Consider the following 26,251-nt stretch of genomic DNA (forward strand, 5'->3'; position numbering starts at 1 on the left):
ACAAATCATAGCCCCCTGTCAGCCTCTGATCAATATCTGTTATCCCCAGACATGCTCTGGGCAGCGCTCAGACTAGGCAGTGTGAAGGTCTCGTTGCATCTGATTATCAGCAAGACATTTGAGTCACATGCTCAACATTAGTACTTATTTGCGAAGCATGTCACCGAGAACACGTTTGGAGTGCTGACCACTGAACAATTAGGAAGACTTGTATTCTGGCAGGGAGAAGATTTAGTGCTCGTTTTGGCAGCCATTGAAGCTTCTGTTCTGGTGGTGTCTGCTCAAGTTACAGAGTTACTGCCCCGGTGAGAGATTGTTAGGTGCCAACACAAACAGTGCCTCTATTTATCACACTGATTTACTGGTGTCTGGGAGTCCCTGACAAATATCTCAACTCTCTCTGCCAGAATGATCTGAGAGAGAGAGAGAGAGAGAGAGAGAGAGAGAGAGAGAGAGAGAGAGAGAGAGAGAGAAAGAGAGAGAGAGAGAGAGCAGACTTGATAGACTGCCTTTGCTTTAAAAAAAATCAGTTAACATAGTAACTGTCAAATTTGTTTGATTTCTGATTTGCAGTTAATCAGATCAATGCAAATACATACATAAAGTAAACGATACGATAGAAAAAAATACCCCTATATTTTCTCATATTAATATAAAAGTGTTTACTGTAGAAGGACTGACGTGGACATTCTCTTCACCAAGTATATCAATAAACCTTTTTTAAAATGAATGAATGGAAAGTATGTTACTATCCATTTTATACTACACTGAAACCCCGACGTGGAGCACAACCACGAAGTGGACGATCACCAGCACTCACCGTCCCAATTCGGACTCGAGCTCGTAGAAGTCCGCCAGCGTCTCTTTCTTCGAGCCGTCGATCCAGTATTCTGGAGCTGTCCCTGGTCTAGATGTGATCATAGTGACTTTGAGCATGTCAAGCGTCTCGGCTGTATCCGATTGCTTCCTGTTGGGGCTTTGCTACACGGTTTGATTCAGATTCGAGATATGGAGCTGCGACTTGCCTGCCTAAAGATGGGGTACAGAAAACACTGGCTCTAAAGGCAGCCCCCAACCGATAAGCGCTACAGAGGTCTTTGCAGCGTGGGTTTGGTCTGACAGCGATCAAGTTACCTGTAAACGCGAGTCCCTGAGTTGAGCTGCGCTGCTACACACCTCCTAGGTGGACGTTTGTGTGTGAAGTTAGCTTCATTATTCACTGTTCGCGTCGCTCTCCCTCGGAAAGCGAATGTACGGAGCCAGATCAACTCGGCCGCGTTACCAGATTGCCTTCCACTGGGTCTTACTGTCGCCAATGTAACGCGAATTCAAGGGACGTCACATACCACAATTAAACAACTCTTTCTCCATCGCATTAACAGTAGGCTAGCACTCCCATTTTAGCGTCAATAATAATCTTACATTGTGACAAGATGCATGAGATCATTCTCGCCATGTTGCACTAGCAGACCATCCCTCGTTAACTAAATTATTTTATGAGAATTCATTCTTCAAGCATTTTTTCCTCCGAACGTCAAAGAATCAGTACCTTTACTTGACTGGAAACCACAAGGAATTGTGACGTCGCTTTTATGCTTCACTTACATGTCAAAAAGCAAGAAACCTCTTCTAATTAGCAAATTCAGCTACTTTAATTTGGACCCATTCCTGACACTGGCCTTCCACTGCCAACATATTATTTGAATATGATCCATAAAAAGGCTTTGTTAACAGAATGAGCTTTGAAGCAGTTGCACATGAGCTAAGGTCACATGTGCAATGTCAAGCGTCAGATAGAGGGGTATTAAGCTCTAGAGCAGAGGTGTCAAACTCAACCACTAAAGGGGCCACATTAAAAAATCTCAACAAATCTGTAGGCCAGAGAAAAAATGTTCTTATTTTTACTTCATGTTGTGCTGTAGGCCAAACTGGCCATTGTTTATTCAAAATATGCAAACACTTAAGCAGTAAAATACAGGCAGTTGTACACCTTAAAATATTACATGAATACTTGAAATATTCAGAATTTAAATGTCCCCTGGAGCTTGGCCTTTTAAACTTACCTATCTGCTTGAACTAGACACCTGGCATCCTTTCTTTGCTGTAAGTTCATTAAGACTTGGGTTCAGTTTCTGAGCTGATGTTAAGTGTTTATGTTGGTTGAACTGCAGCTAAAATGCAGTTAGTGTGTTTGGTAATATGACTGGTGTAGAATTGTGTAGAACTGTGGTGAAACCACTGTCCCAAAAATTGCTGTTGGGGTAGGAGAGTCAGAGTGCACGTTACATTGCAGTGCATGCTGGGGACTGTAGTGCAGTGCACTGTGAAACGGGCTAATAGTAGTACTGGGCCTTGTGTTTGACACATGGGCTCTAGAGCGTTGGGCTGTGTTGCAGTGGAATTGCGTTCTCTGGAGTGATGGAGCACCATGGAATACCTAGAATGGAGTGGCATTTGTGATCCAGAACTAATCATCCAACATTAGTATCTGACTGCACTAATGCTCTTGTGGATGTATGCCACCAAACCATAGTAACACAGTAACATTCTAACATCCAGTGTAATGCCTTCCAATTAGTGTATAGTCAATATGGAACAAACTCAAATTTACTAATTTAAAAAGAGACATGGGAAAAACAGGTGACTATGCATTTCGGTCATTTGGTCAATTCTTTTTTTCAATTGTTTGTTTTTAAAAATTCAAAATTAAAAAGTGCATCATTGCTTTCCATAGCAGTTTGAGTAAACACCACCAAAAGCAGGTTTAAAGAACAATCCCCCATTTGGAGTCCTAATCCATCCTGGCCTGCATGACTGGACATTCTTTAAGACTCAAGCAGAGCATGACTGCTCCGGAGCTCTCCCACACAGGGAGGCCCATCTGTTCCAAACCTGCTCAGCATCAAATACAAGCTTCATGTTTCCTCAAACACATACACTGCCAGTCCTGAGCTTATCCATCTACTTTCTCACACCTGAGTCAGTCACAGTGACAAGATCTTTTTAATTAAACAAAAAAATAAAAATGACAGTTTAGTTTGGAACATGCCACTGCTGTTGTAAAGACATAGATGTGTCACCTTGTGGTGTGATTTAGTATTCTGTTAAAATTTGCTCTGTGCAGAACAGATGTTTGGGGAATTGACAATACAGATTCCACTTTTGCTCATTCTGATGTGTTACTGAGGCTGGTTAGCTCCTTGAAGTTAAACCATTTATACAATCGATCAATAATTAACAGAGCTGAGAAAAAAAGAAATGTTCATAAATTTATATGACACTGGTGAATTAAGTCTTTCTTTAATAACTATAAACCACCAAAGCTTTTTGTTGTTCTATATATTTTTAGCCATTATAGGATCATGGAAGAAAAATGTAAAACACTGCATATGTAATTTAACTTCGCATATTACAAAAAAGTCAAAAAAAGGCAGTGGGTGCATAAGTGTTTTCTACAGCAAAGCACTCTTGATGTAGGAGAGAAGGCACATGCTCTGGTTGAGGATGGTCTGCATGGAAGTCCATGTCTCCTCCAACAGCTCCAAAACGCTCTCTGCCTCCTCCATGAGAAGAGGCTGCTCAGCAATTAACTGCAGGTGCACCTAAAGTGAAATAAAACAGTTGTCAATAACCACAAGATAAGAACACCTGAATGCATACATAGCTCTATAGTGTTTTAGCACAATATTTTAGAAGAGAAATCTGTTATGTGGCTTTCAAAAACCTATTTTGCCAAATCAAAATATAGGCCCAATATTTAAGGTATATGCATTTATCTATCTGTAATAACAATAAAATTGCAGCTTATTCAAATGATGTTTTGTTGCCACCTACTACCACGTATCACTTATTTTTTTACTAATTTCCTTATCATAAACAGTAGTCACATATAACAAGAACATGGTGATCAGAGGCCATATAGCCTACAAATTTAATTTTTTTGTTTTGTTTGGCAAAAAGCAAATACAGAAAAACCACATAACTTCTGCATAAAAACTCTGTATAATGAAGTTGTTAAAATCTAAATGAACAAGTTTAAATATAAACAAAGTTATTAAGAGTGTGTGGATATGAAATTATATGAAACTAGATGCCTGAAGCATTTATTGTCTCTGATATCTACATCATAAAGTTATTACATGAAACGGTAACAAATATTTTGCCTGACACTTAAAACATTGTTGTGTACAATAATTTTAGACAGGCTTTTGACCTAAAAGCTATTTTTAAACGGTATATGCAGAGTGTTGTAAGGCAAAACAGTACCCAAAAAAAATACTTTTTTTGGTTTTACCACTGTTTTACTATTATCAATACTACTAATAAAAACTCAGAGGACACCAAGTCCATTGGTCATTTTGAACAGAAAATAAAATAACTATATCTGACATCTCAACCCCTAGTTCCCATCACCACCATTGTAAAAAATATTGCTGAGTTGCTAAGTTTCTCTACAATGCACTACTGATTTCACATTAAACCACCCAAAGACTGTTTACATCTCAACAACTGAATTAAGTGAAATTTTGAAGAATTTGTGGGAGGCCTCTTTACATAATCACTAACAAATTGTGATCAATCTTATTTATTACAGGGCCACTGGACATGAAAATCTGGTAGGACTGACCTTGAGGAAGAGTGCAAGGTAGGCCTGAGCCAGGTCAAAGTCTTGCTTCAAAAGCAGCATGCTGCCAATCATCTTGAGGAAGCTCTGCATGACACAAATGTCTCCGCCCATACCTGGTGCCAGGCCTCGCAGCTCTGTGTCAATAGCAGACGGGCCCAACTCCTTCAAGAGCTGCACTGGGCCCTCATCTAGAATACAGAATTTCATCAGGTGAATAGACCATTTACAATATTACAATATTAACATTTTGTGTTTATGGCACCATATATTTTAGCAACAATGGTCCAAAATGTGCATGCAGTACTGTAATTTATACGCCTTACAGAAATTAGTATCTAGCGCTTCTTCAAGCTGGAGGTAGAAACTTGACTTCTGTGCTAATGCTCCCAGGTTAATCACTTTTGACTGTGAAAAAGAAAATAGTGAATTTAGGCTAATGGTAGTAAGTAATGATCAACCCACAAAGCAAGTTCAGACTGACTAACAGTTCTTCAAATTCATTAGAACAAATAAGTCCAAGAAAAAACTGAACAGAAGTGTGTTTACTTGCACTTCTGAGGATGTGTCAGGGAGGGCGAACTGAGGTATGAGCCCTGGAATGGTGGGGATAAAAAAGGGGGCTGCTTTAGGCACATTAGGGGCTTCCTTTGGCTTGTTTTTTGTCTGTTAAAAGAAAGTTCTGTGTTAGTAATTGTGAGAGAATCAAGGCAAGGTAATGAAGCAACAAAGTATACAAATGTTGCTTTACACACAGGAAAAAAACATTCCTTATATACACATACCCTGATGATGTCCAGGTGAAGAAGGTTTTTCCACCGAGAGTCAGACAGCAGAGACAAAGTGACCAGCTGTTCGTCAAGCTGTGCAGGAGACACATACTCTGCCATGTTCAAGGTCTCAGCATCTGTATCCTCCTCTTCATCATCTGCTCAAACATGCCATTAAAACAGATCCCAGCATGTATGATTACAACACTGACTTTGCTGTTGTGTATGAAAGTTAGAATGGAAAATTCCAAATGTAAGAATTGCTGTTGGAATTCCTTGCCTTTACTTGGGCAGGAGCCAGGCAGGATCGCCACAGAAGGTTCATAGTCTGCAGGTAGAGGGCGCAGTGACACCAAACTACACAGTGTGTTGTTGGACCTGGAACATGGAGTTCAGAATGATGCTCAGTCAAACTTGACAGCACAGCTGGTGACACTCTCATTTTCACAACCACAAAGTATCTCTCTGAATCCTAGTTAGTACAATGTTTCAAAAGCACTAAAAGACTTTGGTGACGATTGCACATGCTTAGCCCATCCAAATACCACTATAAAGCAACAAGGTTGAACTATCCATATTCTTCTCATTCATGTGCTAGTTTGCAATATTTGCAATATCATTGCTGGGATCAAGGCCACAAAAGTCAGTTTTGGCCTCAGATTTGGAGGCTTCCTGAATCCATATTAATTCATCAGCAATTTCAGAAATTAAATAGAATGACAAGTTGCAGCCTCTCATAACTGTTAAAAAGTCCCTGGTAAGATAAACACAAAATTTTCAAGCTCCCTATGTACAGTCGATGAAGGTTTTTAGTGCGTTTACTTCCATTTTCCCTTGCATACTGCACTAATGCACACCATCATGGTCACTGATGTGCGCTTTCAACCATGATTTCCAACCCTATTTACTGATGTATTCCGTTTCATAGATCAAAATGCAAAATGTCACTTTAGTCATTGTTCCTACTGAAATACTCGCCAGATGGAGCAGTCGTGTGATTAAAGCTCCTGCCCAATAGAGAACCCTCTTTCAAAGTCACATCTTGTCATTCCTCTTGCCATTTTCAGCCAAAACCCAGGCCAACTGGTCTTGCTCAGAATTTTTATACATGCCACATAGCATGGAAGACTGTGAATTGCATAATTACATCAAGCAGCACGCCTGAGTGGGAGCAAGGGAACTTGTGTTTCTCCACTCATTTACCCAGGTTTTTCCTTAAATTTTTAACTGCCTCATATTCTGCCAAGTATACTTAATTGACATGACAAACCACAAAATGTACAGCAGTAAAAGGGATGAGCAATATGACTACTTATTTTTATCATGATAAATTACAGCACATTACATCCCAATATGCTTACCTGAGCTTGTCAGTACTTCAAGAAAAGTGACTGACTGCAAGTTTCATTACAAAGAGAGCAAAATTAGGCCTGGTTATTTTAAGTGCTAGGCAGTATGCAAAAAACTGAATATAAATGTCTTTCAAGTGTATTTTTTTTTAAAGTTGTGCTACTGTGTGTGTTTTTTTTTTTAGGATATTTCTACCTCTTCATCACAAAAGTGAACACAATGAAATGTATTGTCTATCATGAAAATGTCTTGAAGTATCCTGACATTATATTTTTGCCATGTTGACCACCCCTACTTAATATGGACCACATAAGGAACTGTCGAGCCAACATAAGCAGTACAGAAACTATGGAAAACTTAAAAAGAAATCTATTTGTGTAGGAGTCACTTGCCTCCTTCTCTCCTGATTCCTATCTATACCATGTATAAATATACAAAAGTGCATTCACTGATGATGAAATTACAAACTACTAAGATATCTTACCATAAGTAAATACCCAGACAGTCAACATGGGAGGAGGCAAGGAAGTTCCCCGTGGGAGAGAAACTGACGCTGATGGCTGCTGAATCTACCAGGAAACAGTCGACCAAACTGTGCCGGCGAGACAGACAGTGAGAGTGAGAGCAAGACTAAGAAAGAGAGAGCAAGAGCAAACAGGGGAAGGCGTGCTTATCACAAGGTTTTAGAGGGGATTTAGTAGCCATAAAACACTCCACAGACAAAGATAAACCATCATATTAGGTGTCACAGTGAACCTAAACAAGATAAAGCTTTATCTCTTGCAACAGTTTCATAGGTTGCTTTTTGTCAAAAGCAACCTGGGATGACTCGACAAAAGGTCATCACACAAAATCAAGCAGAGTAAATAATTCAGAAAGCGAAACAAGTGCAAAGAAAGCCTGGTCTTCCCCTCCTACAGAGGCTGGTGAAGTGTTGTGCTAATGAGCAGTCATAAGGTCACCTACAAGCTAACCACAGGTCATCGCTCAGCTCAAGGAAATGACCAAAGCATGAGAAAGCATCCATGACGGTCTTACCTGCCAGAGGGAAGGTCCCATGTTCTAATGGTGCAGTCCATGGAGGCTATTATCAACCATCGTCCATCCGGGCTGAAAGTCTATACAAAATAAAAAAGAGGAACATATTTTCACCCAATCTTATCTAACTTCCTGTTGGTGGTACACTCAGAAACTTTAGCAAAGTCCCCTTTAACTCATTCAAATCTGCCCACAGAGTAGTGTGTGCTACCGTGTTTTTGATTGCTACAAGAAGCACAATGCTGGCTTTAATGTGGAATGCACTGCAATTGCGTTCTGAGTGAGCATTCAAAATGCGATTTTAGATCGCATACTGCTTCAGGCATTATTATTGGTTTCATCAAAGGCAATTGAAATGTAAAGTAGTTTATGACACAAAATCTACTAATTCTTAGCTTGTTACATCATGTTATTTTCATATCCAAATAAATACAATAACTACATTGAGAATTTACATTATTAACAAATAAGAGTACATTATGGGCCAGAAATACATGCTTTTGTGCCTCTACATTAAAGGGTCAAAAACATACATCAGGAGCTGCGGTTCATGAAAAAGTGCTGCCTTCTTTTCCTCAGGTGTAAATGGTACAAATAAAAGCTTTGAAAAACACTGGCAATTAAAACAAATTGTATCTTGAGCTGGGCTAACTCTTGAAATGGCAAGATCTTGCCATGGAGAACAAAATGTTCATGCTCACCATATCGTTAACCTGTCCACGCTGTCCAGAGAAACACCGTACAATCCTCTTTGTTTCCATGTCCAAGATACTGATAGTGAAGTCATCCAGAGCAATGGCAAGCATTCCACTATGGAGCAGTCAGCAAGGCAGAAAACTTTCCATATGGAGTTACACAATATTAAGCCCCTGATTACATTGACATAATATGAGCACTTTACTACATATAATAAAAAAAAATATTTGTGGATCCTTGTGGAAGCTAATGCATTTTACTAGCTGTTAAGAGAAAAGAAAGTAATTTTCATTGTATGTAGCCCCACGTTCCTGATATACTTACTAAGGATGGGCATGGTTATTCAGTATACATATATGAAAGTTTTTCGTACTGATTTACTTAAGCGCGTTAAGTGGGATAAAGGCATGTGTAGTTTGCAGTTAGAAAAAAAAATTTAAAACTGTGGGGAATGCAACCCATGTTAAGCTCTAGCTACATATGAATACTTCAAAGCAAACTTTGACAAATCTGTGCAGTGCAATCTGAGCACCGCAGAGTTATCATTCTGTAAGATAACTTTTTTTTTTTCCTAATAAAAAAAAAAAAAAATTCTCTTCAGGATATTGGATACTACTCCTTTTAAGGGCCAATGGAAAACTGAATTTCTCTCTTTTTTAATAAAACAATTTTGATATACATTGTAAACACAGTTAAACTTTCAAAATGTACTGTCAGTACCCAGTCCATATGCTCCATACATGGAAACAAAGCTGAAAAAAACCCTGTTTTGAATTCACTGTTTCTGTGTTGTCACAGACACCAGCACACTTCCATATATCTCTCTGCTCAGCCCAATACAGGACAGCCAATCAGAACAGTGATCATTAGCCTATATCAGTGCTAATTGCATAGTAAAACAGCTAGTTCATTCTGAGGGACAAAAGGTGGTTGGGAAAGTAGTCATATAAAATCAAATTATGACCTTTTTGATACATAAACTCAAATTTAGTGGAAAAAATGGTCGAATTACACTCATGGTAAAATTATGTTATGTTTTTTGATTTTTAAAGTGACAATAACTACAGACTTCGGTCATTTTATGTAATCGGCACCTGTCATCTGAGAACTCTGACCTGTCTCTGTGCAAGAGTGTGGAAGCAGGGGATGCAGCCAGGCTGACTGTGTGTAAAAGCTCTTTGGATTTGAACTTCCAGATCTTCAGCAGCCTATCAGCTCCAGTGCTGACTGTGAGCTCGTTGAGGGCATCAACAGCAACACCTCTCACTGGCCCCGAGTGCGCTGTAAAATACATAACACTAGATAAGTAGGGTGTTCTGTAGAGTAACTTCAACTGTTGAAGGATCCAAGAGTTAGTAATTGCCTATTAGGGGTGGAGGAATATATACAGCAAAAGGAAACAAGTATTCAGACACTTCAAAATTTACACAAATAGTCTTTTAACTTTGTACTTGTAAATCTGAACAAAAAAGTATGTATTCATAAGCATAAACAATTAAAAAAATAAAACTGATAGGGTGAAAAAGTATTCAGACACCACAACTTAACATTAGTTGCAATGCCATTATTGATTTTGCTTTCAGACATCTACAGTAAGAAGTAATCAGCTTTTTGAAGCGCTGTGGTTAAATTTTAGCCCATTCCTCATCGCAAACCACGTTTCATTTCTCAAGATTACAAGGATCCCTCTGATTTACTCACACAAAATCAGCATAAATTTACATAAATTTCCAATGGGATTCAAGGCAGGAGATTTGCTAGGCCACGCAAGCACCTTCACTTTCTTTTCAGAAACCAGTCTTGACTTATTTTGGCGGTGTCTTGTTTAAACATCCATCTTCTCCCCAGATTCAGTTTCTTGGACGATGAGATTGAAGTCTCATCTAGAACATCCTAGTACATCGCACCTTTCATGTTTCCTGACAAGCAATGTCCCAGTACTGTTTTCAGAGAAGCAGCATCATGATTACAAGCTTAATTATTGGCAGAGAGCTCTATTTTTATTTCATCCGACCAGAGTACACTGTTTTTAGGTATGTCTAAACGCTTGTGTGCAGATTTTATATATGCATCAGAGGATTTTTGTATGGGGTATAGCAAGTGAGTTGACTGCACTGCAGTTCACTGCTGTTTTCTGTATAAGTGTTGTTCCTGCTGCTTTTCAGGTTATCCTGCAACTTTTTAAGATGGACTACTGGCTCCTGTTTTGCCTTCATTACTTTTAGTTTAGTTTATTCAACACAGATTTACAGGTACAATGCACATTAAACATTTTTGCAAATGTGCCAGTTTAGTCAATCTGGCAAATTTTAACTGTAGTCCCTGGGCAGCAACAAAAGGACAAAGACACTCATAAAATTACATAAAACACTAAATGATATATACAATACCCAATTCTAAAAAAAAAGTTGGGACAGTATGTGAAGTGTAAAAACAGAAAGACTTGTAAGACTATTTTGACCTATATTTAAACAATAATTTCAACATACTCATTGTTTTTTATTATCATTGTTTTGAAAATGTACACTTATTTTGGAATTTATGTCTGCAATACATTACTGGGAAATATATAGAAAACATTTTAAAAGATATGATGTAATCATGTGTGGAGCATTATTAAGTGCAAAATATAATTTGTGCAACTTAAGACTTGTTTACTGAGTCATTGTTAACTGAGCAATGGTAAAAACATACTGCTCCCAAAACTGGATAAACTGGTGTCTTTAGACCCCAAACATTTAATAAATGCTGTTGAAAGAAAAGGTAATGTAACACCTGTGTTAAAGAAATGGTAAATATGCTCCTGTCCCAACGCTTCTGAAATGTGTTGCAAGCATCAATTTTGGAATAAGCATACATTTACCAAAAACAACCAAGTTTATATAGAAAAACATCAAATATCATGTTTCTGTACTGTTTTCAGTTTAACACAGGTCAAACAAAATTTACTAATGACTGCTTCCTGTTTTCATTAGCACTGCAAATAATGTCTCAACTTTGGAATCATGTTTGTACAACAATACAACATACAAAATAAAACAAAGTATGATGCCATTTGTTAAAACGATTTACATACTATGATGAAATTACTGATTGATTTTAGCTATGATTGTAAATTAGCCAAAGAAGAGCCAAATGTAATGCAATCTCTTATATGTACAGGCAGCTTATTACAAGCATAGAGCTGCTCTTGCTGAAAAAGCTGAGTGCCCAACAGACTTTTTCATAGGAACATCTCCTTTTGTCACTGCTCTGATGGACCTGTTTTCTGCTTAATAAAAGTAGTGAAGCGCACAGTGCATCTTGCATGCTAAATGTGTCTAATGAACTGTTACTTGCAACTGGAAAGTTACCTTGAACTTCCCAATTGCATATTATCAAACAAATTGTACTGACTGGGATGTTGAAGTCTTTAGGTTGTTGTTTAATAATGCTGTATGTGAGAACTTTCAGCAGATTCTTTACCTTCAACATGACTTCTATTTGCTGCATGAAAATCCAGCCAATGACTTCTCTAATGACGTGCAATTGAAGGAACAACATTTCTTTGAAGCATTTATTTATAGAATTATGTAACCTCTACTCACACACACACACACACACACACACACACACACACACACACACACACACACACACACACAGAGAGAGAGTGTGAAAATGCAAGATTTCACAGTGCTGCTTGAAAGTTTGTGCACCCTTTAGTATTAGGTAAATTTCTACATAAATGGCATCTAAAATATGACCAGACTTTCAGTTAGGTCATAACAGTAGATAAACCCAACTGAACAAAACAAAATCACACAAATCACATATATAATTTATATAGTTTTTCATTCATTTATTGAAAAAAGTGATCCAATATTAAATGTCTTTGTTGGCAAAAGTATGTAAAACTCAGATTTCAGTAACTGGTGTGACCTTCTTGAGCAGCAATGACTTCAACCAAACAGTTCCTGTAACTGTTGATCAGCCCTGTACACTTGTGACTTGGAGGAATCTTCGCCCATTCTTCTTTATAGAACTGCTTCAACTTCATACCTTAAGTTCTGCCACAACATTTCTATTGGATCGAGGTCTGGAGTTTGACACAGCCATTCCAAAATGTAACACTTCTTCTGCTTCAACTCATCTTTGTAGACTTACTGGTGTTTTAGGGTCACAGTCTTTCTGCAGGATTCAACTTCTTTTGAGGTTCAGTTCAGGGACTGATGCCCTAGCATTCTCCTGTGGAATTTCCAGAACTCAAAAGTTCATCAAATGATGACAAGCTGTCCTGGTCCAACAGCAGCGAAACAGTCCCAAGCCACAACACTGCCAACTTATTTTAAAGTTAAGATGAAGTTCTAATGCTGAAATGCAGTGTTCGGTTTTAAAGTATATTTTTGCCTTATCATCCACATAACGTAATTTCAGTAGTCTACTGGTTCATTCAGGTGATCTTTAGGAAACTTTAAACAGGCAACAATGTTCCTCCTGGACAGTATTGGCTTTGCCCACGCTATCATTCCATATGCATTACTCTTGGTCAGTGGTTTGTCTGATAGTGGACTCATAAGCAATGACATTAGCCAGTGTAAGATAGGCCTGCAGATCCTTAAATTTTACCCTGTTTTCTTTTTTTTGTTTTTTCCCCAGAATACTATACACCTTACTCTTCGAGTTATTTTTGCAGGATGGATAATCACTCCTGAGAAGGGTAACAGTGGTGTTAAACTTCTTCCAATTGTATGCTACCTGCCTGACAGTGGATTGGAAATAGCTTTGGAACATCCACCTTCCAGCCTTGAAAGCGTTGGTAAATGTTTTGTCTGAGGTTCTTAGAAATGTCATTTAACTGAGATATGGCACGTACTAACAGAAGTGTGTGGTAAAGACCAGATTGTATAACAGTTTTTTTTTTTTTAATAGGGTGTGGCCAGCCACACTTATAGCTGATTATCATCCAATCGAATGACTGATCCTGACCCTAAAGACAACTTACACGAAATAGATAATTGTAGATGTTCACATACCTTTGTTAACTAAAGTGTATAATATCAGATCACTTTTTCAATAAATGAAAGAAAAACTATATAATTGTTTGTGTTTGTTTTATTGGGTTCTCTTTTTCCTACTGTTATAACTTAAATGAAGATCAACATATTTTAAAAATTCACATAATGCTAAAGGGTTCACAAACATACATACACCGATCAGGCATAACATTATGACCACCTCCTTGTTTCTACACTCATTGTCCATTTTATCAGCTCCACTTACTATACAGGTGCATTTTGTAGTTCTACAATTACAGACTGTAGTCCATCTGTTTCTCTGCATACTTTGTTAGCCCCCTTTTACCTTGTTCTTCAGTGGTCAGGACCCCATGGACCCTCACAGAGCAGGTACTATTTGGGTGGTGGATCATTCTCAGCACTGTAGTAACATAGATGTGGTGGTGGTGTGTGTTAGTGTGTGTTGCGCTGGTCTGAGTGAATCAGACGCAGCAGTGCTGCTGCAGTTTTTAAACATCCCAGCGTCACTGCTGGACTGAGAATAGTCCACCAACCAAAAACATCCAGCTAACAGTGTCCTGTGGGCAGCGTCCTGTGACCACTGATGAAGGAATAGAGGATGACCAACACAACCTGTGCAGCAGCAGATGAGCTATCGTCTCTGACTTTACATCTACAAGGTGGACTGACAAGGTAGGAGTGTCTAATAGAGTGGACAGTGAGTGGACACAGTGTTTAAAAACTCCAGCAGCACTGCTGTATCTGATCCACTCATACCGGCACAACACACACTAACACACCACCACCACGTCAGTGTTACTGCAGTACTGAGAATGATCCACCACCCAAATAGTACCTGCTCTGTGAGGGTCCATGGGGGTCCTGACCACTGAAGAACAGGGTAAAAGGGGGCTAACAAATTATTCAGAGAAACAGATGGACTACAGTCTGTAATCGTAGAACTACAAAGTGCACCTATATAGTAAGTGGAGCTGATAAAATGGACAATGAGTGCAGAAACAAGGAGGTGGTCATAATGTTATGCCTGATCAGTGTACATACACAGACACACTTTGATATTTGTTTATTTATTTACACACACATGCATACACTATATGGACAAAAATGTTGGGACACCTACAGGAGCTTTTATGACATCCCATTTTAAATCCAAAGGCATTAATATGGAGTTGGTCCCCCTTTGCAGATATAACTGCTTCCAAATTTCTGGGAGGGCTTTCTACAAAATTTTGGAGAGTGTCTTTAGGAATTTTAGCCCATTCATCCAGAAGAGCATTTGTGAGGTCAGACACTGATGTTGGATGAGAGGGCTTGGCTTGCAATCACCATTTTAGTTCATTCCAAAGGTAGTTGATGGGGTTGAGGTCAGGGCTCTGTGCGGGCCATTTGAGTTCTTCCACACCAAACTAACCCGACCATGCCTTTATGGACTTTGCTTTGTGCACTGGGGCACAGTCATGCTGGAAAAGTGGGAAGCATATAATAGCATACAATAAAATAGTCCAAAATGTCTTAGTATGCTGAAACACTGAAATTTTCCTAAGGGAACTAAGGGGCCTAGCCCAACCCCAGAAAAACAACTTCATAGCATTACCCTCCAACACTTGCCATTGTGCATTTTGATCTTAAGCTTGTGTGTAGCTGCTTGGCCATGAAAATCCATTTCGTGAAGCTCTTAACGCACAGTTCTTTTGCTGATATTGCTTCCAAAGGCAATTTGGAATTATTTAGTGAGTGATTCAACAGAGGATAGGCACTGTACGCTTCAGCATGTGGCGGGCCCCTTGCGCGGCCTACTGCTTAGTGGCTAAGCTATTGTTGCTCCTTGGTGCTTCCATTTCACAAAAATAGCACTTACAGTTGACAAGGACAGAAATTTCACAAACTGACTTGTGGCAGAGGTGGCATTCTATGACAGTGCCATGTTTAAAGGCATGTTTGTCTATCGAGATTGCAAGGCTATGTGCATAATTTTATCCACCTGTTAGCAAAGGGTGTGGCTGAAACATCTGAGCTCAATAATTAGTAGGGGTGTCCCAATACTTTTGTCTACTTTGTCATATATATATATATATATATATATATATATATATATATATATATATAATATATATATATATAATATATATTTATACACACACACACATATATACACACACACGTTGTTTACAAGACCTCACCTTTATCTTTTCCATACTGTCCTCTGTGGAGGCCTGACTGCAAGTTGTACACATCTATGTGTCCTGAAGACAGGGCGATCACTGCAAAGTTCCCACAGGAACTGATGTCTACAGCCTGCAAGGCACAAAATTTGTAACTTGTAGCGTAGCTAACAAAAACAAGAAACTCAGAGATGTATTGTACATGTAGGAATAGTGCAACATTACCGTGGCATGAACGGTGAGGGCACGGTTCTTGTTAAAACGTTCTGGTTCCAGTTTGTATGCCCCCATGGAGCCTTTTTGATAGTTCCATGTGGTGGTGACAAGAAAACCTTGATGACAGGCCACAATGCTATCCCAGTCGCTCTGACGAGCGCTCTCTATGTAGGGTCACACACACACACACACACACACACACACACACACACACACACACACACACGTAACAATACCTACTGTATAAAACTGCAAACTCAAAAACAAAATATTACTTGACAAATTCAATATATACAAAAACATAAATATAAAATACATGAAATCAAAGTATTACTTTAAAGAGTCATACCTAATGCAAAAGTGGTGATGGGTGGCAGTTTCGCAGTGTCGCATATCACACTCTTCTTTTTGGCTTTCGCCTTGTTTTAGAGAGCCTGAACAATGAATCAGTATATCACTACTCCAAATACCGCTGAGTATGTATGGATGTCTTTAGTTACATTATTTTGAGAAGTTAATACTAAAAATTGGAAATCACAGTGATTCCAGATTTTTAATTGAAAGTTTTTGATGCTTGCTTTTCTGGTGTGCTCAATTTGAGGCAGTACTTTGATGATTCAGCAAGAAAAGTTACCATGTCCCAAACTCTTATTGAAGCGCTCATGAACAGTAGAAAATGACTGCAGGGTACCATCTTGTCCTGATAAGGTAACATATACATATCTTGTTATTTAAGTGCATTATTCTCACAATGAGTTTCAATGTATGAACAGTGAGCACAATAAGAAAGAACCAAAGAGGAATACCAGCACTTAGAATGTGCTGGCCACTCTGGTCATAGTGTTGGATCTTGGTGGGCGGTGCGCTGTGCCCCAGGCGAAATCTCAGCAGACGTCCTTCTCCTCCCGCCACATCAAAAATCCACACCTACACCATACAGCACAGCCATCAGACTATCAAAAACACCTTATATTAAGGAGCACACAGCTAAAAACTCCAGTGTTTTTCACTCCTCATAAGACATCTTACTTTTTTCAATTCTTCTTAAATGTGAGTGATAAAGATACAATAACTGCCTTACTAATATTTTCTGGAAAAAAATAAACAATAATGAGTCTGGAACAGACATATAGCATATGACATTTAACTGTACTTTTTAAGGTAAAAGATAAGATGATAAAGGCAAACCCTAATGGCATTGTCAGCCCCGTTGGTGATCAGGAGTGGCTCGCTGTGTAGAAAAGTGAGACCAGCAATGGCTGTGGTGTGTGCATCTCTCATCTGACCAACCAGTTTCTTCTCCTCCAAATCCCACAATCCTATGTGCCCAACAGGACTACCAGCAGCCATTATTGGATGACCGTCTACATAAGCACAAATAAAAATAATGTGTGTGAACTTAGTGGAAACATATTTTACTCTTTTTCTATTGCGAATTACTCTGTCACTGTCGCCTGTGAAGAAAAGGTCATTTGTATGCTAATGACCATTGATCTATTCAAAAATAGAGTGAAGCTATGCATGTTCGAATAAGACATTAGGAAAGCCAGACCTTGATCGAGGTGCTGAATCTCTCAGTGCTACTTTTGCTTTTCAAAACAGTATGTAGCCCACCCAGAATAATTCTGTGAGGATATCTTTTTAAAGACACTTTCTCCAAGAATACATCTTTGTAGACGTTGTCCGTTTTGTTTGCTCCAAGTGTCAGGAAGATTTATTCTCTTTATTCTCTGATTTCAATTTCACTGATTTAGATTAACATATCTCAATATGTTTCTTTGTTTTTTCCTGATGTCCTCTGATACACATTTGTGTGGGTTTATGTACCAACAACAGTCATAATCCATTTTCAAGCTATTTTTTCCTCAATTAAACAATTTAACAATTAAACAAATGTGTTGTTACTGTGCCTTTAAGACTGACACGGCAGGATACCATATTCCTTTCATTCCAATAACTGCTGCAGAATGTTTGCAGTAACAACAATCCTTATCACTTCACTGTGAATGACCAGGTTAAACTATCATAAGCTGAATAAGCAGTCATATGAATTTGCATTCATAGTTGTGACATTGCAATCATGAAGAACTCAAAATGGGCTGTTGTTACAACTTAGTTTACATTTGTGTACTGTATGGAGTTTAACAGGGCTTACACAGTACATCAAACTCTTTTTACAAGAAACAAAGAAACTACCACTTTAATAAGAACAAGACTGAACCACTGGAATAATTGATTTGTGAAAATTACCTGTCCGGAAGGATAAGGCAGTGATTGGACCCCAGTCTTGTTGAAACTTCATTAGAGTTTCATTAAATTTGATGTTGTGTATAATGATCTGTCCAGAAGCCAAACCTACACCAACCACACCCACAGCTGGAGTCTAGTTTATTGAGAGAAGAGAAAAGCTGTTCTAACCAACAGTTAAATAAAGAAGCCAAAAGTAAAGCATGTTTAGAGTGGAGCAACAAAACTGACCTGCTGAAGAACCGTCACTGCTGACTCCCATCCAGGAAAGATGAACAGAAGTTTGCTGAAGGGAAAAAGTTGTTTGTTGAAAAATATAGCCATACATAAACTCTAATGAGCAGCACCAATCATCAGAATAAGTTTACTAATAATAAAAATGAATAAATAATAATAATTATTATTATAATAATAATGCAGTCGGTTTGTTAAGAACGTTTCAAAGAACAACATACTTTGCCTTGATATTCCATAACTGAAGACTTCCTTGACTGCTTCCAAACAGGATTTTATTCAGGTACGTGCTTGGATGCATAACAGCACTAACCTCAAATGATGCTTTATCAAATGAAATCTGCAAGTACATATCTGGACAACACAGATGAGAAGGTCAGGAAAAAACACAAAACATTACAATAAACTGTAAATCAATAAATATGTGAATTTAGACTTCCATTTTAATCATGTTATACAACTTGTTTCTAATTCAGGAACTGTGAAAAGAGATGTTAATAACAAGACAAAAAAATTAACCTTCTGACTCCACGCCCCAAATGATGACAGCACTTTCCTTGTCTACTGTTATGAGATGGTCTCCAAATGGCAGTATCAAATGGACATCAGCTTCGTGGCCTTCATAAGTGTGGACAACCTGAAAAGCGAGATTTACTGCTATTTTAGCATACAGCTCAAACAGAGCTGTCTTTTGATCAGCAGTCAGTTTTAACCTTGTCTGTCTCAATCAATACTCTCTGGGAAGATATATAAGGAAGGTACATCACAGACCTTTCATAATTTCTTCCTTATTTATTTTTGCTGCTGCCAAGGCACTGTACTATAAAAGTTAATTTAGTTAGTGAACAAATTTACTAACTGCTCTTACAATGCTCTGTTAAACTGATATAGTAAGATGATTAGGCAATAAACCTAGCTTAACAACACATCCAACATGTCTCATAACTACGGTCAGTCTACACTTTACCTCTCTGTTCTTTGCAAAAGCTGAGATAACTTTTCCATGTGCAGCATAAACAAGCATGCGGTCAGCAGCAAGGTACGAAATGTCCGCAGGAAGGGCATTACCTGGGCAACAAACAATAGAATATGGCAAAAAAATAACATCATAATACTTGAAGACACTGTCACGATACACATCACCACAATATTTCATTTTTCTGAGGTTTGATCAACTGAAATAGGAAAAAAGCACCAGCAACATTACAAAAATACCATCCAAAACTATGAGCACAATAATACTCTTAGGTCATTTATTTCTAATATTATTTTACATACTGCACTACACTACATTCTGTTGAAAAGGACTAATTCTATTTTTAATTAACCATGCAGCTGGTCAGTGTTTTTAGCTACTGTCAACACCTATGATATTCTCAGAAAAACATAATATTACAATATTTTATCATCCTTGTGATTACAGTTGATGCTTATATTTAAATACAGGCAAAATACATTGGTGGCTAATTAAACACAGACATTGTGATCTACAGTCCAAAATGCAAAAAATACATTTGCATCACTTACTGACAGCAACAATTCCAAGTTTCTTTACCTGCAGAAACAGACAAAAAAGGTCAGAAGCACTCTATGAAAAACAATACTAACAAAAAAATTGGGTGCATCTTGAAAACAATTTTAAAAACAAGCGTGAAATAAGCATTGATTTTCTTTTTCCTATATAGTGTGTATATATATTCATTTTCCAGCTTTGCCTCATATTTAGTATTTAGCACTTAACATCCTTGTTATTCTGGTCATTTATTTCTAATTAACCTGTGCCACCATTAATGGCAGGGGTAAACCACGCTTAGCTATGAAAGTGATGAATATGATATAATCTGTCAGAGAGGTCAGATCATGATTCAGTCCTTGCTGAAGCTAGTTTTATAAGAAAGGATGACAAAAATTAGGTGGCCAACAAATCATGAGCTAATGAACAAAGCATTTTGTGTTTCTTCAGACGAAGAAATTATGAAACATTTTACACAGAGCTCCGCTCTTGCTAGCGCTAAGATCATCACCTAAAGGTGGTTCGTCTTGTGTTCACCTGAACATTGGGATAAGATCATAGAAAAGCTGATCCATCATTTCTTAGTACACCATGATATTGAAATCATACATTATTGGTAGCTGCAGGTAACTGAATAAAATTCTCACACACACACACACATATGCGTGCACACACACATCCAGATAAGCAGCATTTATGCTGCATTGGGCTACTGTACTAAAATGTCTCCATTTTATTCATTTTGTTGCATTGGTAACCCTCTGCTGTTACATTTCTCAGCTATGGTATTCCAGGTGGATCTAGTCCCAATTTCTGTGTTTTGTAAATGTCTCTGTATGGCATAAACATGTGCATCTGTAAAATGTAGATGTTCACGCTGATACATTTAAGCAATAGAACACGAGAGGGAGTGTGTCATCGCAAAATAACATCACGGCTGTGATTTGGCCGTAGATCATCAGTCGTCATGTTATTTGCGATAACACATGACCTCAAGTGTTCTATTGCTTTTATACAACAGTTTAATAAATAAAGTAAGAAATAAATAAACTGGGCAGTGAATGCTGCATTTAATATGTTTTAATGTTAGCAGTTCCTCCCGCCAAACTATAGTTCCTTAACAAGCAGCTTGATGCTACGTCAGAGTAATGGACTCCGCTCACTCGCTGCACAGCCGGCAGCTCGTTTTCCAGCTCCTTACACAGACCAAGAGATAGTTTGGGGAATTTAGTGTAGTCTCATCTTCATGACCAAATCAGCTGTAGGTCAAATGTAATCTTAAAAGTATCCATTTTCTGTTTGTGCGCAAAGTACGAAGTAAAAACGGTCAAATGGCTTGAGCGTCTCCTACAGCTGTCAAAGTCGTTGCTTAGCAACGGCGTCTCAGCAGAGTGATACAGTGTTCGTGAAAAAAACGTGATGTTATCACAGAACTTGTAGAGATGAGAATTACCACTCTGCAATGTCTTCCGGTTTTCTCAAACGCAAGAGGGCGCTCCTGAGTCCAAAATTAATGGGTTAATATGGAGCATTTGAGCAAAATCATAGTTTATTAATACTTAAACATTTTTAATGTAAAAGAATGCAATCATTTCCTGAACACTGAATATCATAAAACATTTTAACACTGCTGTTATATTTTTAAGAGCTTTTAAACTTGAGTTATAGGAGTTTAAAACGGCACCACATGTATGTTCATGACGTCTGTGAGCGCGAACAGCCAATGAGCTGCTCCGCTCGCCAATCAATCATCACCCTCTAGCACTAATGCCTGCCTTTTGCAGCCCAAAACCCATTTGCTGTAGAAAAAAGGAAATATATAGGTAAGACTTCTTTTAGTGAAATTCTTCCCCAGTACAGTTCATATATAAAAACTAACCAATTTTAAATTTGTTGCTTTTGAGATGTGATGAAAACTTTTTTTCCATATATCAACTCCTCTGGCTAGAGTAGTTTAGCCCCACCCTTTCAGGCTGATGTTATAAGCAGTGTGTCCCAATTCAGGGGCTGGATCTTTCGAAGGCTGCTTAGACTAGCATAGGTTGTACTGAAATGAGACTGTCTGCTCTGCTCGGCTGATTTCCTGTTTGTGTCACAGCACCGCTGTTCCTGCCCTTACTGTTGCGCCACAAAACACCGCTCTTGTCAAGTTATTCTTTAAAGATGAAGCCAGAAACTTTGATTTTAGTTGTTTATTTTTTCCTATGTTTTTTCATATGTTCGCGTCTCTGTTTATGCCGCCATGTTCTCGAATCCTCTCTGGCACGCAACGAACCTCGGAAAATGTTGGCTGGCGAAGGACGCACCCGATGGATCCTTCGTTGCCATAGACCACTGGAGTCGTGCGTCATTCTGTAGTCCTCGTTATGCCCATATTAGGAACTCCGGGTCTAAGCGTTATTTCTCTATGGCCAGAATGAATAGGGTTTTCGAAAAATTGCCTCTATCGCACCCTGTGTTAAATAAAAATGTTCAGAACCTGATACGTTTTGTCCTGTATAAATTTTTTTTCCAGAATACCACTGGATCCTCCGAATTACGAGGTCGTAAAGAGCTATAATACTAATATTGCTACATGCCAGCTAAAGCTACTGCGCATCAATTTGATGTCACTAAGCTACATGAAACTAAGGCAGGCTGTGCCGGTACTCAGACGAGCTGTGCTACCTTATCAAAATGTTCTACCGTAGCGCATAATTACAGATATAGCCGTAAATAAAACCTCTGGGTGGGATATATTGATAGGCTAAAACTCCTTATCAAAAATACTACCCGTGTTAAAAATACAAGGCTGAATTTAGCTTATTTTTGTCGCCAGTTTCTTGTTTGAATGTTCCCGTTCCACCTTAAATGGTGCAGCAGCTGTGACTAGCTATCACAAACGTTAGTAATCAAGACAAAATACTGACCTGTTAGTTCGGTTACAGCAAAAATAATTTAATGTTACTCAGCTGTTAAGCATAAATAGTGAAACCTCCCTATATCATGCCTTTCAACCGTCCATGAAGCTGAAGTCAGCTTCTTTTTCGCCGGCTGCTTGTTGGAATTTTCCCGTTCCACCTTAAATGGCGCAGCAGTTCAGAACGTGACTGCTGCACCATTTAAGGTGGAACAGGAAAAGTCAAACAAAAAGCTGGCGAATGTCCTGAGAAAATTCAGAAAAATGTTACCAGCATAAAAATTATAATTAGAATATTCTGATAGCCTAAATCAGTTTATCAGGGGTGAGCAGTGATATTAAGCTGAGTCTGTACGGGATTAGCCCGAGTGCAGGTACGTTTGTACTGTCTGATCTTTTCAAATCAATCTATCGTGTTTCAGTGAGCATCAGATGAAGAACAGAGAACTGCGACAAAACCTGCTGATTTTGTTCTGGCTTCTTTTCATCTGCCTTCAGTCTGTAAATGGAAATGTACGCTGCCAAAATTCACTTAAGGAGGCTGCCAATGACGTGAATTCAGTGGAAAGTAGCATTAGCTCACATGTAGCAATATTCATATTTCAACTCTTTAACGACCTCGTAATTCAGAGGATCCAGTGGTATTCGAGAGAAGAATGTTCATAGGACAAAACGTATCAGGTTCTGAACATTTTTATTTAACACAGGGTGCGATAGAGGCGATTTTTCGAAAACCCTATTCATTCTGGCCATAGAGAAATGGAGCTTAGAACCGGAGTTCCTAATATGGGCATAAGAACATGGAGCCGACTACAAAATGACGACATGACTCCAGTGGTCTATGGAAGAGAAGAACACATTTCTCGGCCGCATATGAAGGAGCTTTCGAAATGGGACAGCCTAGTCGCGCCGCTGTGACGCAATCGGCCTTCAAACGCAGCCTCCGAAGGACGCAGCCCCTAAAATGGGACACACCGGAGGAGTGTTTCAGCCCAGATTGATTTTGAATAAGGCGCAACAGAATCAGAACAGAGCTAGTTTACATATATATTTATCTTAAAAGCACAATAAGAAAAACAGCCCGTTGAATTCTAAGGGATACAGAAAGGTTCGGTTTATTTGTGATACCCACACAGACGTAATAAGTAGAGCTCAGAGTAAAAAATATATATGCAAGAACACGAAATAAAAGCATCCTAAAAGCGAAGTTTTGCTAACGTTCTGAAGTACATTTAACAGTAACAAGGGTTTTCGGATGAAAAGTACGGTGACAATATACTTTTGTTAAGTGACCTGGAAAAAGTGTTTCATTTGAGTACAGCTCGATCTGTGAAACTATGCTCTTTAGGTTATATGCTGAATACCGCATGCAGATAGCCGAGTGGGTAGGCAGACTGACCATTTCATTTAAAATTACAAAATAATAAGATTTGTTGTAGCTGTAATGCCCAAGATACAAACAGTATATCAGACAAAACGCCAATGAATCCTTTGAAATCAGCCACTGTTATTCCAGTAACTTACATTGTACGTATGGAAGCACCGACCCACCGCTGTCACCACATAGAACTCCCGGTGTTTCTTATGAAAACGGACCACGTGTGGTAGGTGGCTGGAGTAAAGTCCAAGCGCCCTAAATCCACAGAATATCAAGCTTCCCCTTTTCTCTCCAACAGACATTGTTTATTTAACTGAAGTCCTATTCTTCTGTGCCTACATGAAATAATAATCAAACCACATTCCTGAAATGTGATGTAGCTATGCTCTTCGCTACCACAACCACCGTTGTGACACTAAAATCATTCCGTCTAGTATTTCTTCCACGTTCTTAATCAGTTCCTAGTCAGTGGCGCCTGAGTACTACAGACTGCACATCAATTTTTGGCTACATGAATTTTAAAAAGTGCTTTTATTTTAAGTCTTTCGAAGAAATACAGGAAATGACATACTCTGTATATTTGAAAGCCATCGTTTTTAATTGTTTTCTACTTGTTCTGTATAAATAAATTCAAAAGGGCAACATCAAACATGAAACAGAAAAGAGAACAAACAGCAAAGTTTACATTCATTGTTCAAAAAAACTACAAAATAACATACTATAACTATTTTGTACCGTGCAGAGAGAAAGATAAATAGAGATTACAAATACATTAAAACTGAGCTTCCCATTTCCAGTTTTGGGAAACCAATGCGCAATGTTCAAATCAAGAATCTTAGAGCAAAGACAACAAGGATTTGTCCAGGGCAGTAAATTAAGTCACGAGGACCAGAACTGGGAACCACAAGTCTCATGATCAGCATGTCAGTGACAGCTCTAATGTTATTTTAATTCAATATTTTGAGAGATAAAATAACACCAACATTTCAAGAAATTTTTTCCAGATCTTTTTTTACTTGGTCTTCGAAGTTTTAGTGCTCCAAGTGTTCCGCAATTCCGCTTCTGCAATTACAAACAAACATGATTGTTTGACATTAACTTTTTTTTTTCAAACAGTCAAAAGGTCCACCACAGAAAGATGATTACTTTTAAAATACATTATTGAGTGCTGGTTCTTACCACACTGTCTCTTAATAGACCATGTATTTTGTTCAGTATAGACGTCTCAGAACTTGCACTCTCAGAACTTGTATTTTCAGATTGAGAGTGATGTAGAATGCACATAGCATTTGTACTGTACTGAGAATTTTAAAAAGCAAAGACAATGCAAACATGAACATTCATCAGACATATGTGTCAAGTAATCAGTTGTACATAGCTTCTAACATTATAGAAGTAGCATTAAAAGAAAATACAATAAAAAATTATATTTGAAATGTTAGCCTGTGGTACAAATGAGCTTTCAGGCCTACCTGTCCGGGTGAGATGTCATTACATGTAAGGTTAAGCCCCTGTGGGGAAAATCGAAACTTGTGAACAACATATTAAAAATTCACCTTTTTACATTTACGTCATGTACTAATCCAGATACACAGATCCAATACACTAATCCAGATCCAGATCCAGATAGTACACACTACAAGTTAAAAGTTTGGACACACCTAACAAAATAAGAATTTTTCATGATTTTAAAGACATTATGATGTAAATGATTATGCCTAAATACAAATGGAAAGGAAATAGGGCAAATACGAATAGAGGAATTGATGTTGATGAAGGAAACTGTTTTCAAAACAAAATTGTAAAATTTAAATTTAAAACATTAATGCCCCCAACAAGTGTTTTTCAGCAACAAAAGGGCCCCAGAATTTGTGCATCTTCTTCAGTCCTGTTGGAAAAGCATTCTACAGGACTGAAGCATCCTCATGAAATTGTGCGAGAGAATGATCAAGAGTGTATAAAGCTGCATCAAGGCAAGGGGGCTAAAAAATCTAAAATCTGATTTGTTTGACAGTTGTTTTTTTCTCTATGTAATTCCTTATGTTATTTCAAGTTCACTATTATTTTAAAATATGGAAAACAGTATAAATGAGCAAAACCTTTCTA

At 38.2% G+C, this 26,251-nt stretch overlaps 2 protein-coding genes across 3 annotated transcripts in view; both read right to left on the reverse strand.

Annotated features, from left to right (window-relative positions):
- camk4 (calcium/calmodulin-dependent protein kinase IV) overlaps positions 1–1,284 on the reverse strand; it is a 36,050-nt gene extending 34,766 nt beyond the window's left edge. The window contains exons 1-2 of one of the 2 annotated variants that reach the window (XM_036580267.1): positions 1,135–1,284; positions 821–1,029 (exon numbers count right to left, since the gene is read on the reverse strand). In XM_036580267.1, the coding sequence (XP_036436160.1) occupies positions 821–936 (116 nt within the window). In that variant the 5' untranslated portion in view covers positions 937–1,029; positions 1,135–1,284. Of the gene's footprint in view, positions 1–820 lie in introns of both variants that reach the window. The other variant, XM_036580268.1, reaches the window with a different exon arrangement.
- Positions 1,285–3,284: 2,000 nt separating this feature from the next.
- Positions 3,285–24,570, reverse strand: wdr36 (WD repeat domain 36). The gene is made up of 23 exons (XM_036580269.1): positions 24,292–24,570; positions 19,883–19,910; positions 19,323–19,423; positions 18,875–18,992; positions 18,577–18,709; positions 18,353–18,407; positions 18,125–18,257; positions 17,063–17,238; positions 16,681–16,801; positions 16,502–16,574; positions 16,224–16,300; positions 15,884–16,038; positions 15,677–15,791; positions 9,594–9,759; positions 8,484–8,592; positions 7,783–7,862; positions 7,229–7,336; positions 5,675–5,772; positions 5,410–5,552; positions 5,174–5,290; positions 4,951–5,032; positions 4,628–4,815; positions 3,285–3,602 (listed from the first exon to the last, which is right to left on the reverse strand). The coding sequence occupies exons 1-23, from the start codon at positions 24,445–24,447 to the stop codon at positions 3,453–3,455; spliced, it is 2,682 nt and encodes an 893-aa protein (XP_036436162.1). The 5' UTR covers positions 24,448–24,570; the 3' UTR covers positions 3,285–3,452.
- Positions 24,571–26,251: the final 1,681 nt, after the last annotated feature.

The sequence above is a fragment of the Colossoma macropomum genome, unplaced genomic scaffold (genome assembly GCF_904425465.1).
Source record: "Colossoma macropomum unplaced genomic scaffold, Colossoma_macropomum, whole genome shotgun sequence".
In the NCBI taxonomy this organism is placed as follows: Eukaryota; Metazoa; Chordata; class Actinopteri; order Characiformes; family Serrasalmidae; genus Colossoma; species Colossoma macropomum.